We start from the raw sequence: 19,938 nt of genomic DNA, 5'->3' as shown, positions 1-19,938 counted from the left end.
ATAGATCAGGGGAGCACACACAGTCCGATTTGATTGCAAGTGGGCTGGACCTCAAAAATGTTCCCCTTTTTTTAGTTTAATTAAGTGCATTTTAAAAACACACATCCATTACAAATCAGATTGCAGATAGTCTGTGATTTCTCCAGAAGAACAAATGCAATTTCAACAATATGCCACATATTAAGCTACAATATTTCCACATTCAGTCAGTTTCCTACTCACTGTCATTACAGGTCCATTTTCCCATCCATTTCCTCTCCTGTGTACCAATCCTGATATCACCACACCAAAGTAAAGTGGAGGCTATTTAGGAAGCATTTTAAATATTCCCCTGCCTTACAAACAATCTTTAAATCAAAGTTTTGGCAGTGTCTTAGTAGTAGGATTTCACCAGTATTGTTTTAAGATAGAAGGAAGCTACTCACTGTTTAACTTGCTCCTAAAACCTTCACAAGTGCATCACTGTTAGATGTGCAAAGTCATCCAGTGGGCCGGATTGGACCCTTTGAAACCCCTGCTCCCTAAATGATTAAAACTGACAGACTTGGAGTTGGACTCATCTTGACCGGTTAAATTTACTGGTAAAATTAGGCTTCTAGGGTCAGGAATCAATAGGTTAAATCCATTTTGGATCACACACTACAGAAAACTGAGATTGCTGTGTTGACTCTCTGGTCACAAGTCAATTGTTGATGTCACACAGTGTTCTACATCAGCTGTTAGAGGGCAAAAATCTGCATGACATCACTTATTGGCATGTGGCCAGAAGTGCTCGGTGTTTCAACCCACGTTTAAACCACAAAGAAAATGGCAAAAACATAATTTTCATGTATTCTTAAAACATTTTGTATACATAAACTGTTATTTCCTTATAATAAAAAAAAATGAAACAATCAAAAACTATACTTTATAGCTAATTTATGTACACGCTGGGTCCCGTCGCGGCGTCGCTGTGAATGAATGCAACGTACCCTTGGCTACTTGGATGAAGGCGGTGCTAGTGGTGCCCAAGCAGCAGGGCCTTGCCTTTGTGGTTGTAGAAAGAGAAGATGGCTCCCGTTCTGGAGAAACAGCTCCCGGGCGCAGCCGGGGCAGGCGACAATAACAACGAAGAGGAAGAAGGACAAAACCTTTGGCAAGTTCTGTTACTCTTTTTACGGCCCCATGTCTGCCGAGGTCTGCCTTAGAGGAGCACAGCCGTCATGGTTCTGCTTTGTCACTGCCGGTTGCTCACAGTCAAACACCGGCCCGGCTAGCAGTAACGTTAGCAGCAGGCGAAGCTGGGCGGTCAGTGTGCTAACGTTACTTGTGTTAGCAGCTCGGCTAACGTCAGCGAAGTGGGCTACTGGTGAATTGCTAACATTGTTGTCAGACAAGATAGCCCATTAGTTTTACTGATAAAATAAATGTTCAGTTGACGAGCTAAGTTTTGAAGAGTCATTCATGGTAGCGTTGACAGCTCATGTCAAGACAACACCTAAAATACTAACGTTAGCTTCTTTATGCAGGGTACAACAAGCTAGCAGGGACGTTAACAAGCTAATACCATAACCGAGTAACTAAGTATGTAAAATAATAATGTTAGCTTTTCACAAGGGCTCGTGCTGTTATGGTTATGTTATGGTAGTGTTGTCAGGTTTGGATTCAGATCCCTGGCTACTTAACGGTATATCAAACGCACCGGCCGGTGGAAATGACTTATCATTTCCTGCCTTTTTGTATTGTCGTGGACACATCACTGGGCTAGCTGGGCTTGGAAGAGGGGAATAATATTCTTCAGCGTTACAGCTAAGTCTTATATCATGCAACGTTAGCTGACCAACAACATTAGCTTGTATGACTAACGTTAATGTTTTGAGATAGGGAGCTGTCAATGTGTCACTTCACTGTCAGTCTAAAGAACATCTGTTTTTCTCAACATCTGTCCTGTTGTTTCTTGTAGGACCTCAATACTGAGTGAAGTTTCGACTAGATCGAGTTCAAAGTTGCCATCAGGAAAAAACATCCTGATATTTGGTAAGTGTTACTTAACCTGCATGTGTGAGAGTCTGTGCTTCTGCAGTGTTTGGGTTGTGTTTGTGGTGCCCAACCCTGAGGCGAATGGGCAAACTGCAAAAGCTGATGACTGGAAATTAAAACTCCCCTGATTTTTCAAACATCACTTTCGATGTTGTTTCTTCCCACACTCCTGAAAGGAGGACATAATAAGCACTAAATTCAGAGAGGTCATCTTAGGCGGAGGCGTACTTATTTAGGTTGGGCCTCCAAAAATGTGAGAGATACCGCCACTGACCAAAAAGACTTGTGTGAGACACTGCAGCCTCTGACAGTCATGAGAACATGAGCACAGTCATTGCATTTGAGGCGGAAAGATTGTACAGTCCAGATATATTTTTATACAAGCTGTGAGTTGTAGTGCTACATCACACCCACTATTATTCTAAAATAACTATGCTGCTATGATAATGAATAATGTCATGTAAGCTGATGAATAAAATATCTTACAGGTGAGGATGGATCAGGAAAAACATCACTTATGGCCAAACTTCAAGGAGTTGAACACAACAAGAGAGGGAGAGGACTGGAGTATCTGTACTTAAACGTCAACGATGAAGACAGAGATGGTGAGTCTTCCTGCTTTAGCTGTAATGTGATTGTTATACAGCAGCAGTCTTTATAAAATAATAGTATGTTAAACAGTAATAATTTAATCTTGGATTAAACTAGTCTTTTGTTTTTCCTTTGCAGACCTCACTCGCTGTAATGTGTGGATCCTGGATGGAGACCTATACCACAAAGGCCTACTTAAGTTTGCCATTTCAGCTCAGTCACTACCCGACTGTCTAGCTATGTTCGTTGCGGATATGTCACGGCCCTGGACCATTATGGAGTCACTGCAGAAGTGGGCCAGTGTTCTACGTGACCATGTGGACAAGCTCAAGATCCCTCCAGAGGACATGAGAGAAATGGAGCAGAAGAGTAAGTAATGTTGGTTTTGGAACTCGCACTGTGGACGGTATGGGAATTTAACATTAAATTTAATTAGCCTTCAATGATGAGTGTGGTGATAATGAACACAAGGCTTTTATTTTGAAAATGTAGCTCTTAGCTTGTTGTAGAAAGGTTTTTATTCTGCCAGACCTAGTGGGCATTCAAAACTATGAACAGGTCTTTGTTTAGTTAAAACATATAGTTGGTTAAAACTGATATAAGGTGGTGATCTGTTATGAGACAGTCATTTAGTGACTCAAAATGCAAAAATCTGAGGCAAAAATAGAAGTATGACATGCATACATTTTGTTGAATTGTATGTCTTGGGAGAGAATTTAAAGGAAGCTGCACTCAGAAAAGGTGCCTGAAGCATCCCAGGGTGAATGGGAGTCTTACATAATAAAAGCCAGTCTCCTTGCTGACTGGCTGCCGGGGAAAATAAGAGATTGGTTGCTGCATAGCATGGGAGCACTGTATAACATTACACATTGTCATGAATGTTTTTGGGTCATCATCAGAGAGGCCCATGATCCTCAGCTGTGTGCTCTGACTGGAGGCGAGTTCTGCAGATCAGTGAGTGTGATGCACTCAGATGTTGTTCTCCCGTTAATTTTAGCACTGATCATCTCTTGCTTATGAAGAGTTCTTTTGTATTTGGAAAAGTACTTGTGGAGGTTGCGCGTTAGTTCAGCCTGCAGGGTCTTGCCACCAGAGATTGCTTGCTGGTGTTGCTCTTACAAGTCTGAAATTACTTATTATAAAAGAGTCAAATTGTTTAATGATTTAAAGTGGATTTGACAGAACAGGTCTTAAGATGTTCTCAACATATAACATGCTAACACAGCGACAAGTGGTAACACGTCTGCTGGCAAACATGTGAGAAAGAAAAGGGAAGCTGGTAGCCAAGTGATGACTAAAGCACATTGTTAATTGCTAACACTTGGGTGTAATGACTTTTAATGGGTGCACATTTTCAACTGTATACTTGCTTTAGTGCAGGTGGCTGTATTAGTTGAGCATAACTGAAATTGATTATATATTGCAGTTGAAAGGAAATACTGCATGGAGTGTATACATTATAACTTGTATTTAGCAGCTGTTGGCTTGAGTATTCATTACAGTTGTAAAAATGCAATCATATTGTTTGTACTGCAGGACATTTTTTTCTTAAAGCCTTCACAATTTGGTATATTCTTGAGGCTTAACTTAAAATGTTGTTGTCAGATTTCTCCGGGGTTCCCTCCTACTTTCTCTCTTTGGCCAAAAGATTTGATCCCACCCACTGACGTGGTCAGATTTCCAGTTTAGCCGAAGCATGTCATCCTCATAAATCATGTATATTCCAGCATGTCAGTTGTGATGTCAGTAGCAGATTGGTGAGACCTAGTCAGATTACATATTTGTAGATATGAGTGTGTGAGTGAGAGAGACGGACTGACAGACAGACTGGAAGTGAGTGTTAAGTGGCTTTTGTCCAGGGAGTCTTGCAGGCGTCTTGCATCATGGTTCCCTCCCCTCCCAACAGCAGCGTCAGGGAAAGGAAGGGACGTAAACTGAGTGGGTCTGAATTCAGTCAGTGGGCCGGACAGTCTGACTCCTGCTGTGCTGTAACTGAAGTAGCCAGGCTGCTGGAGTCGTCTCAAGTTGAATTACAGGATCAACCTATTGCTGCCTGGACCACACGTTGAAATCAGAAATATTTGGCTCAGTGACTTCTGTGGTAGTGACATGACAGGGAGTTTACTTTGTAGCCTCAGTGTTTTGACTCTAGGTCTGCTGCACTTTTTAAATGAAGGAGACAAGTATGTATAATGTTTTAGTCATGAGCCAATAGCATTAACTTGTAAACATTTTATGACTCATGTAAAACTTGGGCTTGTTTTACAATAGCCAGTTTGACCAAGGTTGCTTATGTGACATTTAGTTGGCCAGAAATGCCACCTTTATTCAGAGCTGAACTTGCAACACATTTAAAGAAACAAATGTATCTATAATTATTTTTATTCTCAATGATTAATGCATGTCTGGTCTTTTGCGATTTGAAAAAATATCTTTGAGCTACAGTTTCAATACTTGAGGTACAGTTATTTCATTTATTGAAGGCTGAGCCGTCTTGATTATGTGTGCCAACACATTTTCTGACCCCACCTTTGTTTGTGGAACAGATGGACAGACTTTGTCCCTCTAAGACCTGTTTGTCTTTGTCTCTTTCACTTTGTATTTTATAGCGATACTCCACCCAGACATTCTCTTTTTAGCATCAATTGCTCACCCCAGCGTGCTTGAAATCAGAGATTGAAGTTTTCATGGCAAAAACAAAGTATCAGAATGTCCATAGGAACTGCTCAACTCATTATTGAGCATAATCTATTGCTCTGATTCCTCAAACACCATTGTGGCTAAAACAGCACCATGATTAATATATTGCAGGAAAGATAATGTTTGAGTAATGTTCCTTCTTTTGCTAGTAGCGACTCCCATTTTATGTTTCTTTTATGTTTTCTTCTCTGAGTTTTAAATCAATAGATGTGCACCACGTTGAGGCAAATGTCTCTGCACTGGAAATGATTAGGTGGAAATCTGACTTCTGTCAGCAGTTATTCTATTTTTTTGTCAAATTAGGTTCAGATGTCCTATGCATATAAACTTAAGCTGAAAAAGGCCGGAGACTTACGGTTTAAAATCAGCATGTTAAATTCCTAGTGTACATATGCCCTGGATTTGTGTAATCCTGTGTCCGAGGAGGGTTCCCTTTTAGATTGCTTGTAACACTAGTTCTCAGCCCATATACTAAATCCCATGTTTGAAAGTGAAGGAGTTGGCTCAAAATGGCAAGTCAGTCTGGCTCTGTGGGCTGTCCCCAACTGCATTTCTGAAGCTCCTGAGGAAGTAGGCCAAAGCTTCCTGCGCATTACCCCACCACCACCACCACCACCTCACACCGCAGCTTTGTAAATGTCTGGACAGCTGCAGCAGCACAACAGGAAAGTGGAGGATGCCATGTACTTATTTTGTTCTACCTTTCACCTAAGGCCTGTTATGTAAAAGTGGATTAGCATGATTAACACGGGAACTATAACAGCAATGACTTAATGTAGGTGCATTGAAGTTTGGAATTGTCGTTATTATTTATTGGGCAGGAGCAACATGCATTTGTCTTGACCCTCTGATCTAATCTTAGAGACATAGTTTGACGCTGAGAACAACATTTGACACTGTGCTGTAAAACTAGGAATTCAGTTGCATCTGGGTGTTGCAGAGGTTTCGAATGGCTCCTTAGCTTTAACAGCACCACCAAAAATGAGGTGCACCTCTGGAAATTACACGTTGGGGCTGCAGAGATGGTAAGTGGAGACCAAAGGTTTTGTCTCTTGTGTTTTTTTTTCAGTGTTGGAAGAGTTTATTGCAGACAACAAAGAGCAAAATTAAGAAAGGCTCAGTAATCTTGCTAAATGTGTTGCTAATGATGCATTTATATTTTTAATCTTTTTTGATGGGCACCTGAACAACTTTTGCACACGATTAGTTACTTTATATGACTTGTCTATTATATCCCATCAGAGTGTTATTCTGTGTTATCTCTATATTATATTGGGGGTCATAACGCAGCAAGAGAACATCAACAGTGCAAACCAAACTGATTCCAGTTGGAGAAAGAAAGGCACTCTTATTTGATAAGAGCAGCAGATGAGCAAGTTAACCTGAGTCTGCATACACTAACACTAACGCAAACACCTTGGGTTAAATTTGTTGTGTGTGGGATCTTTGAATATACACACTTGCCAGACACTAATGGTCATAATTAATATCTTTTGCTCCATGTCTCTTTCCCGTAGTGGTGAAAGCGTTCCAAGAGTACACAGAACCGGAGGATGCCAACTCATCCTCCCCACAGAGACGGGCCCCGACAGCAGGGGAAGACGAGGCCGTTGTGCTACCACTTGGGGACAACACACTCACACACAACCTGGGCATTCCAGTGCTAATAGTTTGCACAAAGGTAAATTATTTCTACAGCCCAAAAAGTCTCATGGTTGAAGCCATAGCCTCCTGACAACTATTGTCTTGGGGTTGTAATACGAGTTCACCAATCTATCAAAGCTTTGTCTGACGTGGGGCATTTGTTAGTTCTCTGACTTACACTACATCCTTTTAACCAGAGGGCCGAAAGTATGATACCAAATAATATCTAATTGAAAACCTGTTCATGGCTGTTCAGTGCATGGCTGTTGTTCCGTTTGCTACAAAACAGAACAACCTGTACAAATGCACAAAGAGCACTGTTGTCTGTTCTTTGTTTTGCTTTGGTGTCTATATAAATATAGTGTCAACTCCTATTTCTTATGACAGTTGTCATAAAGCCTTAGGTTAGTTATATCATTATCATTCTCACTATTTAAAAAGTACTTCTCATAAATCATATAAAAGAAAAAAAAAGGTAAATAAATGCTATTTATTCCCCTAGTGAGCCAGTGCCTTCTGTTTAGAGTTGTGCCACTAAGCAAAGCAGGTCCTCAAAGTGCTCTTTCTTAAAACAGTATCCTCAGAAAAGTCTAACATTACCTATTTTAGGATATGAAAACTGTACACCCAGGGACAGTTTCAAGAACCTCTTTCAGACCGTCTGTTTCTGCCTACCTGTGGTCATGATCCATAGCTTCTTAAAACACCCCTTAGACCTTGGGCCCTGCTTTCCTAACTTCTCCTGCCACACTCCTTGTAGCCTATAGTTACGTATATCTACTTAGCTATGAGTTGTCTGATATATAGCTGGGCACAGAAAATCCCCTTCAACACCTTGACAGCTGACTTCATTGCTAGTTTCTTCTGATGAGTTCTTGAATTGCCTTCATGATGATCACATTTGGGCTCAGACCCTTTGTAGTCTGTCCATTACCTACTGATACATTTATAATCAGTGGAAAATGGACTTCTGCTTTTATGCTGTGCTTTGTAAGGCTGTGTCCTCTGATAAAAAGCTGCCATTATACTTGCTTGTTAACCCTCCAGGCAAAGGCTAGTGTGGAAAAACAGTGTGGCCATCAGCAGAGCTTCACATGCTAGCTGTGACTAGAAAATGGTAACTGTGCTTTTTTTTTTTTTTGAGTCTTATTGGTGCCTCTGTCTGATCGTCAGAGAAAAAGTGTTCAGCTTGGCAGAAAAAGTAATTATTTAAGAGCATTATTTGCTGTTTAATACTAGTAAAACTATGCTGTCAGTCTTCTTTAAATATCACCTCTTCTGTTATGACTTATCATAGCAGCTTAACTCGAGACATAGGGACAGGAAGTATGGTATTTCAGTGTTGGCGTTGCCACACCACCACATCCAGTTGCCCATCTGCCCTCTCACCAGAGGGAAAATAGAGGTGGTCATCTTAGGGGTGTTGTGGAGGTGTCCGTCAATCCAGTCCATACTAGCTCTTACCACCTGCCTGTCGCTGTACAGCTGCTGGCCGTATGGTTGTCACTAGCCGGACTAATATCAAAAACAATTGGTCTGTGAAGTCTGTGTGCTGTGAACATCATCTGAGGAGCATTATGTTTTACATAGCGCTTAAAAACAGCCACATGTACTAAATTGTGCATCGCACTTGCATCTCTCACAGTCGGTGTGGATTGACAAACTTTTTTAGGAATAAAATCTCATATCACAACAGAAGACACTGTCATTGTAGGACAGGCATTAGATGCAGAGAGCAGTGTAACTTTGTTCATGTTTGTGAATGCTGACATTCTATTGTCTGTGTCAATAAAATATTTATCTCTGAATCTTTTATCTTTCAGTGTGACGCGGTCAGCGTACTAGAGAAGGAGCACGACTACAGAGAGGAGCACTTTGATTTCATCCAGTCGCACATGAGGCAGTTTTGCTTACAGTGTATCCTTATAATAAGTAATTGTTTGTACCTGTATCACAATGGTCATTTTTTAAATAACATTGACGGCTCAGACAGAAATTAATTTTTACATGGCCCATTATAATATTGATTGTCATCAATTAATCAATCAAGCCGTTACCCCAACAATTGCTGCCTTAACTGAATGAAACAGATGGAGCTGGCCTGATCTATACTTCAGTCAAAGAGGAGAAGAACCTGGATCTGCTTTACAAATATATATTGCATAAGATGTATGACTTCCAGTTCACCACACCTGCCTTAGTGGTGGAGAAGGATGCAGTGTTCATGTAAGTGAAGATAGTTACTTTAGTTTATGTTTCATTGCTGTCTCAATTATTACTGACTGCCATAATTGGAACATTTAGTTAAATTGACCCCCTTTACACCTTCCATTAAAATGTGGCATGTATCCAGATTGTATCTAGATAGGACTTAACCTAATTACATATACGCCTGGTAATAATGTGTGTCTCCAGTTTCCACATTGACATCCGACTGAGACAAGATCCCAGCATACTGTGGATTTCACTCACATTGTCCTTGTGGGAACTGGTACTGTTGACGAATCTATGCTAAAGTTGGCATCTTTAGAGTCTATGACACCCCCTCACCAGTGCAAAACATGGGTCAATCACCCAACACTGCACCCAGTTCATTAAAAAAGGGACATGTTATCCTGCCCTTGACACTTTTCTTGTTGCTGTCCTTGTCTTTTTTTTTTGTTTTTTTTTTAATGTATGCGAGTTTCATGTGTTAAATTTTTCATTGACATTGCAGCTAGGCCAAGTTTTGCTTCAATACTTTGGTCTGACCAAACTGGAAGCAGACACTTGACTCGTCTTGACTCCATCCACAAGCTTTCTTGAAAAACCAAAAGCTATCTTGACAGTAGCTTAGCTTGCTAACTGGCTAATGGCTGCTACCTCGCTGATTTGGAACAGTTGCCAAGATAACAGGTTTCTGCCCATGAAGTTTTTTTGTGGAATCAAAATGCAATTTCATTCACACTTCTGTTCAATGGGGTCTTAATGCATCCCCAATCACCTCCAGAGGTGGTTTGGTGGATCAGGTCTGTCCTCTGTCCTCAGTGTGTTTTGAGCTTATTTACACCTATACTTTCATGTGATCAAGCACTATCCAACTGCAATCTTATCACCCAAAATGAATTTTAATGCAGGGTGTAAAAGGGGTCATTGTTGCTGCCAACTGCTATCTTTCCTTTTGTTATGTTATCAGTTATCAGCATCAGTGTTATCATGCAAAAAAAAAATCATCTCAAGGAAATATAAGCCATTGCACCCACTGTAATTGAACTGTCTCTTCTCTCCTTTCAGTCCATCTGGATGGGATAATGAGAAGAAAATTGCGATTTTGCATGAAAACCTAACAACAGTCAGAGCCGAGGATCCATTTGAAGATTTTATCACAAAGCCTCCAGTACGAAAGGTAAGGCGATGCAAATGCAGACAAAATGGAAACTCTAAAGGATGAAATTACAGCCCAAAGTGCCATTTACACACGTACATGCTTCCTCTTTTGCTCTTCGTTGCAGCTGGTTCATGACAAAGAGATAAATGCAGAGGATGAGCAGGTATTCCTGATGAAGCAACAGGTATGTGTCAACCTCTCTTGAATATTTTATTATTTCTGTCACCAGCTGCTGAGATTGACTGTGTGTCTAATACCTCCCTGTGTTCATTTTGAAGGCAAGCTTTCACAATCAAAGAGCATGGTAGCATAAGAAAATTAAGTTGTAAGGAAGATATTTTACACCCCTGTTAGGATATCTTTAAAAACAAAGATTGTAAGATTTTTGTGGTGACCCTGAACTGGCATTTTCACTAGGAAACATGTTTTTTCATACTGTATGTGCTTGTGAGCATCTGAAACTTCCACATGACATTGCCTTCACTTCCCATTTTGTAGAAAAATAAACCACGAAGGCAGTCTAAAAAAAGCCCCCACTGAACTGAGGTTTCAGTTTGGCAAGTTAGATAATTCTTCATTGTTTTTTGAGGCTTATTTCTGCCATATTTCCTTTACTTTTATACCCACTGACTGCTCCTCTGTGTATGGATGTCTAAATAAAGGTTTTTACAGAAGCTGATGGAAACTGTCAACTTTCATCTTGCAAACATTGTACTGGTTTTCAAAATGTGAAACAGTACAAACATGTATGATTATAATTTGTTGTCCAGAAAATCCAAAGCTAGTCAACAGTGTTTGTCCAGTGCTTGCCATTTGTGTGCATAGGAACCTGTTGTTGGAATCATAAACCACATCTCAATTAAGCTGTTCATTTTGTAACTTTGTTTTTTGTTTTTTTACCTCTACAGTCTTTGTTAGCAAAGCAGCCAGCCACATCAACAAGAGGAGCAACAGTAAGTGTCTTAACATCCCTCAAATGTAGAGTTTTAGTAATAAGTGGATTTTTTTCCTCCTGGATAGCCACACCAAGCTTTTCGTGTGTGACCACAGTCTTGCTCTGGTTTCTGTGTTGCAGGAGTCTCCAGGACGGACAGCCTCAGGGTCACCCAGGCCTGCGGGTCGCGCCGGCCAACCAAATGTGACCAGCAGCTCACCAATGGCTGCTGTCAAAAAGCCTGACCCCAACATGAAAGGTAAGAGCTGCATGAATGCCTGTTTAGTGTTAGGAGTGTAACAATACATGTATTTGTATTGAACCGTTCTGTATGAGGCTTTCAGTTCGGTATGCATTACAAACCGAACAATACGTTAAACTATCCTATTACATTTGAAAAATAAAATATACAGCTTTAACTGTGGTTGTTATAATGTTCTCAGTGCTACTGCACTGAACAAGGCAGGCGATATGCTGTCTTCCTGTCTTCAAGCCAAACATTTCCCTTCGCTGAGCTAGCTCATTGCAAGATGGTTAGTAACACTATTAACAGACCAGAAACAGAAGATCCTCCAATAACCTACAGGTCTGGCTGGTCTGGTTTTGCTGTGAATTACAAGGGTGATGGGGAGAAAGAGTGGTGGATAAAAAGACACTGAGCCAAAGAGTGAGCCACTGCACAGCTGCACGCTCTCCTTAGCAGCTAACCCAGTAGCACAGTAACATACTCGACCCCCACAAGCAGCTGCATGGCCACAGATTCTTCTCAACAGCTAAGACAGCAGCCTTTGCATGGTTGCACAGCACACACACCCGCTGAACCAGGGAATGAGAGTTGCAGCGAGGCTAAAGCCTCTCGTTCAGAAGCTAACAGTAGCTAACGTTATCACAAAGCACAGATCCACAGCAGTGAGCAGTAACTGCAGGTGGGCTTGGTAGCTGATTCGGCCAGAAAGAGTTAAAGGTTAGTGACTGATATTTAGCTTGTGTTTATGTTATTGTGGCATTTAACAGAGATATTTATTCATGTATTTAATAGGCTGTAAAAGCTCAGAGAGCTTGTGGGATGTTGCTGACACTCAGTGGGCAATAGAAACAATGATACTGTGGGCTCTAATATCAGTAGTAGTTTAGTAGGACACAGAAATGGTGAGAAACTAAAATGATCTAACTCCACATTTCAATATCACACAGTTCTTTTCACAGGTTTTCAACAGTATTTCCTAACATGTATAATGTGTTTAGACAGAAATCACTGATTTTCTTTCATACATTTAAAGTTTTAAAAATCAAGGAAATAGAAAACGTACTGAATCATGTAATCACAGTATTGTATGAAACCGAACAGTGAATTTTGTGACCCATTACACCCCTATTAAGTGTCATACCTGATAACTGAGAATCACGCTGTGCACCCTAGTGCTCCCTAGTTTGTGTAATTTCTTCCAGGGGCTTGTACAGTTCTTTACAATCAGTTCAGGATTCTCTTTAATCATCCACATTTATTGGACCTCTGCAAAAAAAAAAAGGTTTTGATCACAGTGTTTTCCATTTGTCTTTGATCTAATGTGCTGCAATAACGCCTCCAAGAGGCAACGATTAAAATGTAACAACAGATTCGTGAGCTGGCCACCCTTAAGCAGAAATATTGACTTTGTCTCCTTCGTTAAGTGCACGAGGGGGCTAGTGCATTCCAACTAGAGTGGGTTTGTACTGGATTTAACAGAGGTCTGTTAACCCTCACCAAGTGTGGCTGGGAATTGCAGCGTTGTAAGTGGATTTAAAATTACATTTTTTTCATTTTCTCTTTACTCTGTGTCAAAGCAAATTAGATCTCAAAAAGGAAAGTTCTCTGTTTATAGCAACTACATCAACACATTTTTTTTCCTGATAAAGGGTGGTTTTAGGGTATTTCCTTATCCAAATGAAGGATCCTAAGATAGAGGAAGTCACATGCTGCACATATCTTTAAGCTAGAGATAAACTAGTGATTTAGGATGGTCCACCACACCACCCGTTGCCAAGGCTTTTGTTCTTGACTTCACAAGATAAAGACGTGGCTTTATTTTGCTATACGGTGATTATATGTGGCAGGAACAATAGATATTTAAGAAACTGAAGATCTCCAGGACTGTTAATCTGGAGAGGAGCCAGATGTAGCAAGATAATCTGTTAATAATCAGTCTGTGTTCTCAGTAGTCTTAGTGTTAAGATGGTAACTAGTAACTTAACAATTATGTATGATGGGTATCAAGTAAGAACATGTACTACCTATTTAAACTCTTGTTTGTAGTCTTGTTAGCTGACCATTTTTACAAGAGAGGAGGTTTGCTTGATACAGAAGTGACTTTAAGCCTCATGTTTCTCTTCTTCTTACAGCAGGGGCTGCCAATGAGGGAGTGCTGGCTAACTTCTTCAACAGTCTGTTGAGTAAAAAGACTGGAGCCCCAGGGAGCCCAGGAAGTGGAGCAGTTGGAGCTGGAGTTCAAGGGTCCGCCAAGAAAACAGGTACAGTCTCTCATTCCAGTGCGCTCTCACCTCGACAATATCCTCCCTGTTTTCAATCCTTCTTTCTTACAGGTTAGCAGTTGCTCTTTAATTAATACAGTTAGAAAGCATTATTGTTGACTGTAGCATCCTGTGCATTTAGTTCAGTCTCAGGGCATGGGCTGCATGCACACTGAAGACTAGACAAGAGGTGTTAGAAGCAGAGCCTTTTGTTGATAGAGGCTGTGGACCATTTTGCTGTCTGGAGTTTTATCTCTACAGCCTGAGAGAAAGAGAGAAGGTTAAAACAAGACAAAAAGAAAAGTTGTCTTCTTTGACTGAACTTCTGACATCCGAGGAAACTTGTAACAGGCCTGTATGCACCAAACCTCCAATCATAAGTGCCCCCATGACACTAATGTCACTCACTCCATGTCATATCCCGCTGCTCTCTTGCTTAACTAATTTATTTACCTGTTATTTTGCTTGAGTAACCTCAGCTGTTTTGCATGTCAACAATTCTTAATCTAAGTTTTTTGTTTACTTTGTTATTTCAGGTAACTATAACAAGCTCAAATACTGTTTGTGAAATGGCTGAATGTACCCAGGGAAACATTGCATAACTCATCTTTCTGTCTGGGACCACTGACATGTATTTTTTGTTCCAGCTCTGAGCCGATTTTTAACATCTCCCTGAGACCCAGCTGAAAAGATAATGCATGAGTACATGTTCCCTGTGTCTGATGATTAGTTTTGCATGTGTGTTAACTGTGGCAGCGAGCCGCCAAACTCCAGCATGGGACCGCATCACCATCCAAGCTCCATCCATCCGCTTGCTGGCCGTAGTAAACTATTATTTATGAATACACACAGAAGCTACAGGAGATTACTTTTGGACTTTGTCTCCTGTTTTTCCCAAGGGCAGAAGCCGGGTTTGACTGACGTCCAGGCGGAGTTGGACAGGATGACTCGCAAACAAGACTCCATGGTTTCAGCTAACAACATACCACCGCCGACTGAGAACGAAGCGTGAAGGCAACGAAAACAGCTGCATCGTCCACTGCGTTAATACTCTGGAAATATACATGTACATGTGAGCATAAAAAAAAATTGACCAAATTCCCAATGTCTATATCAGTCAGCACACACAGTGGTTTCACCAAAATGAGTTTCAGATGCTATCACATATTTTGGTGTTGTGGTGAGATGGGAAGAGAGAGATAACAGAGATGGAGGTGTTGATAAGATAAGTGCTGAAGGCTTGGCTTTATTTCTGTCCTCTCTTCCACTGCAAATGCTATTTTGTGAGGGATGTCAGTTTATGGAAATGTGTGCACACTCCCTGGCAGCCAGCCTGATGTGCTGCGCTGCAGGCCCCCCAGTTTCTGGGGTAAAACACCGTCTCCTCATGGGTTTAAAGAGTGGAAATATACTGGTCGTGTCCTCTGGTTCATCTTATCTCATGGAAGGAATTTGGTCGGAATTGGAAAGGTATTTAAACTTTAAATATATTCATTGAGAAAAGTAATTAAAATACTTGCAAACATACAGTATGTAGTATGTAAAAAAATGTTGGATACGATACTGATGTATTTATACAAAGCTTCGCCTTTTTATTTTATTTTGTGCACCATCTTTCGGTTTGTGGAAAACATTCATCTGTATCGCATAACATGTTAAAATGCCACTGACGTCATGACACTACTACGACAAGTCCAGATAGCTGATAGCATATCATACCATTTGCCCTATTCATCTCGAAGGATTCTGTAAATATAAATACAAGGAAATCTATTCAGGTTAACTTTGATTTTGTATAAAATGCAATTCTGTCCAAAATCTGAAAATAGCTTCTTTGACGTAATGAGACCGGTTGGGATTTGACGGGCGTAGAGGTTGCAACGGAATCGCTTCTTTAGCTACAGGTGTGTATATTTGGGGATGGGTTTGGGCAGCATCTTTCCTACTATAACTCCTAAGTGCCTCGCACAGTTAGCTGTTTGTGTCATAGTAGAGGTGCTTGTCTACGTAAGAGGAAATGCACTGTAGCACCATCGGTTTAAAGTTGGTTTTTTTTTGGTCCATTTCTTGTCATCCAAATAATTTATTTCGTTTTACATTTTTGTTAATGTACAACAAGCCTGTGGTCTGTATTTTTTTTTTTTTTTTTTCAGAAATAAGATTTCTGTGGCCTAGTTAATAGTGTTCAATAGAGCAATAGATTGAATGCCTTTATACAAACCTTTAAAGGCTGCTGATATTAAGAAGAAAACCACATGACGGAACTTTTGGGTCCCGCAGACGAACACTCACTGTGGCTGAAACCACTCGCTTTGCAGCCAAAAGACACAACGATTTGCTGTGGTTTGAACAAAATGAGATATTATATCCGTCAGTGTTTGACAGCACTGTCCTCCTTTTTTGGTTTCACATGTTTTATTCACACTGTACTTTGCATGTCAGTTAAAACATTCCCAGTTTCTACATGAAGTAGCTGTAGAAACACACCCCTGTAGTGAAACCTGTTTGTCCAGTCAAGGCTTTTTTTGTTTTGTTTGTTAGATCTCCTTCAGTGCCCATTTAAAAAACCACAACCTTTGCCTTCAATGTACAGCTAACAGTTTGTCACACTGGGCACCCTGCCTTCACAGGAATGCTCCTAACTCATATGTGTGTCCTTAAGGGGTTGCTTAATTGTGTTGTCATTTCTCTTTTTTTATTTTTTATTTTTTAATTGAAACCATTATACTGTACCATATCAAATAATCTGTAACAATATTTATGGTTTCATGACACCGTAAACTAATCAAAAATGAATTAAGTGTACATTATCATTGAACCTGTATGCAAGGCCCTACTTAATCTTATGGATAGTGTACGTCAGTAGCTTTCACAGAATTAATGGCACGTGTGAAGAGAGCAGCTATTTGCTATTCAGATAATAGCAAAAAAGGAAAATGAGTGAATTGGGACATGTAACCAAAGATACATATTAGTCACTATTTTCTGCTTTTATAGTTGATAATCATCCATAAGATTAACCAGTGGCCGTTTTTGTCCCACTCTTGCATGGAGCCCTTGCATTCCAAACTTCAGACCTGCCTATGAACTCTTGTTTTAAATAACACCCTGTAAAAACAGTAGAAATGCCTTATTCTACTCATCCATATCAGTCAAACTGTGCACAGTAGATTATGGTTCATTCTTGAAACTGGTCTAAACAATGCAATTAGGGCTTAACTTTAAATTTACTCTGTAAGGGAATAACCACAAAACCAGGTTCTGCTTTACGCATGATTTGTCATCAGAATGATCCCACACAACTGTTCTATTACGTTAGATCAAAATGAAGCTCTTATTGTTTTTATTTTTCCTTTTACTTTTGCTTTTCTTGTGACTGGGTGGAATGTGCACCGGAGGGTCTGTCGCTGAAGTGGATGAAGCACAATTTTAAGAACAGCCAGGAGCATTACCGCCACATGTTGAAATAAGCACTTTTCCTTGGACACTTGTATCAATTCCCTGTCGCTACAGTTAAAGAAGCAGAATGCTTATTTTTCTTTTTGCCTTGCCTTTTTTTTTTTAGAGCATTTAGTAATGAACCTAGAAGTTAATCTACAGCGTAAATCTGCATTATTTATCTGCATTTGCTGCTTAAGTTATGGAAGGTGCCCCTGGTGGTTAACTATGGAATGACTGCTTCCTGCTGGTGATAGTGTAAATTTAATCAAGCATTTAGGAAACATTGTCATTACGACTTTATTTGGATATTTTTTGGGGACATTTTGAAGTAGATAAACCAAATAAATGTCCATTGATTTTCAGGTTTGACCTTTTATGCCCATGAAACGTCCCTTTGTTTATGTTTACATCCAAATTAGGCATGTTGTGTTTGTGTTTTAGACACAGAATTTTGAAATGCCACCCTGACCTGACTGACCACACTGATATCTCCTCATAAAACATGGCCCCACATGTTAAATTTGGCATTTAGCTGAGTGGAATGAAGTGCTCTCATGCTGCTTGGTTTCAAAGTTGCACTCGCTCTTTGTAAAAGGTTGGATGTTGCTCCCAAGATTGAATAATGAACAGTTGTTGTAACTTTTATACTCAGATGTCAGTTGAAAGCAACTGCCTCCTCACATCCTCTTAACTGAATTGCCTTCGACCACTATTGACAGTCTACATCTATGTGAGACTATGAGCTTCTGCTTCCAGTCCTTTTGTATTCAGGATATCAAGACATTGTAAGCACATGGCTGGCTGCATTTTTATTTTGTGTCCTGAATTAATTCAGAAGTTTGATTGTATAACTTTAACACAACTCTGTAGCCTTTAAGCTGCCATGTGGATTCTCGCTTCTTACGCCGACAAAGATAAGGAAAATGTTTATCAGACCCCTGGCTTCAATAAAACCAAGAATCCAAACTGTGGTTGACTTTCACTTTTTTGTTTTTGCATCTGTTTAGACAGTGTTTATTGATTTGATTGATTTACTGACTTTAATTATTCCACAACCTCTAACTCCACCCCCACACTAAAGTAAAACAATATGACAAAGTGACATTCAGGGTTCCCAGGCACTGAATTTATTAGTCTAAAAATAAGGTCTTAATTGTTGCTAAAATGTCTTAAATCAACCTTTAAAAAAAGTCTTAAAAATGCTAAGACGTGGAAAGTAGCATAGTATGAATCTTTTACTGTTGTTGCATTTTGAAAATATTAAAATTGTTGTTTTTTTGTTTGTTTTTTTAATTAATCACTGAGTGCCTCTCGCAGATCAGGATAGAGGAACCAACAACACTCATATATACATTTACTATAATCAGTCAAATGAACAAACTTTATTCAAGGCAAACCAAATGGACACTTTTATGATAATATAATATGTTCATTGTTTTCAATTTGTGTCACTTAATAAGTTTAAAAAATGAATTTGATGTTCTTCATCTAACTTTTTAACTTGACCAAAAAAGTTATGTTGCATGTTACAACAAACATTTGGGCAAAACTCCTTAACTTTAAGTAACTGATTTTAATTCATGCTTTTTTCCTTCAGTTTTGGTCATAGAAAAATTGGTCTTAATTCCAAGTGACATTAAAAAGTGCTCTAAGCTGTAGGAACCCTGTACATAGCTAAGTGATGACACTTATGCTGGCAATTGTTCAACAAAAAATAGAAATGTAATTATTTAAAGAATGAAATATTGTTTACAGTCAGTTTCAGCATCACCAAAGATTAAAGTATTTTAAATAGATATTCATATTTTAGTTGTAACAAATGTGCCAACAGACAGACAAAGCTTTATACTTGTCAAATATGAAAGGTAAAAAAGCCCATTGAGGTGCAGTTTCATTGTGCTGACAGCAACAGGTATCCAGCTGTCATAGGGCAGCTAAAAGGGGCCTCACTTGGTTTTTTGGGGGGCAGCAGAATTGCATTGTATGGTGCCTTTTTGGGAGGTTAAGGGGAGTTAACAGTTGTGAAAATGTGCCAATGCGAGAGGCCATTGGGGCCCTTTTCCCAGTTTTTTGGGGGGGAAGGCCCAAACATTTGCCTGGTTTGCTCTTCTGATGGTGTGCCCCTTGCTTTTATGTATTGTAATTCAGCAAATTCAAATCTGAAAACTAATTAACCCAGCCAACATATTTACTGCCTCTATCCAACCCACTACTCCAAAGTCCCCCTTGTTAAAGCCACACCAGTTTGCAACACTGCACATTTTATTGGCTGAGGCAATGCCTGGCAAACACTGTAAGAGCAGTGGTGAAGCGGAGGGTACACGCACCTCTTTTTCTGTCCGTTTACAGCAGGGCTGTCAAACATACGGCCCATGGGTCAGAACCAGCCCACCAAAGGGTCCAATCCGACCCACTAGAAGAATAGACTAAGGATCCAGGTCTCAGGAGCAGGTAAAACAATGTGTCTGCTTCAGAGGCTTTTCCACCCTGACCAGAATACAGCTCTCTGATATAACAAAGGATACTCATTGTGACCATGTTTAAAGATAATAAACATTGTGCAAAATATTGTCAATCAGCAGCTTCAGTTCAAAAGAATCAGGAAATGTGTGGATAAATGCACATGTAATGACAGTGAGAAGTAGACTGACTCAGGCTGTTCATCTGTTTTGTGAAAGGATGACTATACCTGTAAATCTTAACACAAAAAAGGGACAATATTGGAGCTGATGGG

General features: G+C 39.9%; 1 protein-coding gene across 3 annotated transcripts; it reads left to right on the top strand.

Moving 5' to 3' along the window:
* Nucleotides 1-990: 990 nt before the first annotated feature.
* Nucleotides 991-18,175, top strand: dync1li2 (dynein, cytoplasmic 1, light intermediate chain 2). Of its 3 annotated transcripts, none has more exons than XM_050042888.1 (13): nucleotides 991-1,135; nucleotides 1,943-2,016; nucleotides 2,508-2,624; nucleotides 2,749-2,979; nucleotides 6,828-6,991; nucleotides 8,778-8,871; nucleotides 9,045-9,180; nucleotides 10,228-10,339; nucleotides 10,446-10,505; nucleotides 11,230-11,274; nucleotides 11,397-11,514; nucleotides 13,638-13,763; nucleotides 14,663-18,175. In XM_050042888.1, the coding sequence occupies exons 1-13, from the start codon at nucleotides 1,050-1,052 to the stop codon at nucleotides 14,773-14,775; spliced, it is 1,476 nt and encodes a 491-aa protein (XP_049898845.1). In that variant the 5' UTR covers nucleotides 991-1,049; the 3' UTR covers nucleotides 14,776-18,175. The 3 variants fall into 3 exon arrangements, with proteins under 3 accessions (XP_049898845.1, XP_049898854.1, XP_049898836.1); XM_050042897.1 differs by having other exon boundaries at nucleotides 13,635-13,763; nucleotides 14,668-18,175; XM_050042879.1 differs by having other exon boundaries at nucleotides 13,635-13,763.
* The last annotated feature ends 1,763 nt before the right edge of the window (nucleotides 18,176-19,938 follow it).

This window comes from Epinephelus moara, chromosome 1 (assembly GCF_006386435.1).
Source record: "Epinephelus moara isolate mb chromosome 1, YSFRI_EMoa_1.0, whole genome shotgun sequence".
Classification (NCBI taxonomy): Eukaryota; Metazoa; Chordata; class Actinopteri; order Perciformes; family Serranidae; genus Epinephelus; species Epinephelus moara.
The sequence above is the reverse complement of the archived record's forward strand: the minus strand, read 5'-3'. Positions and strand labels throughout refer to the sequence as shown.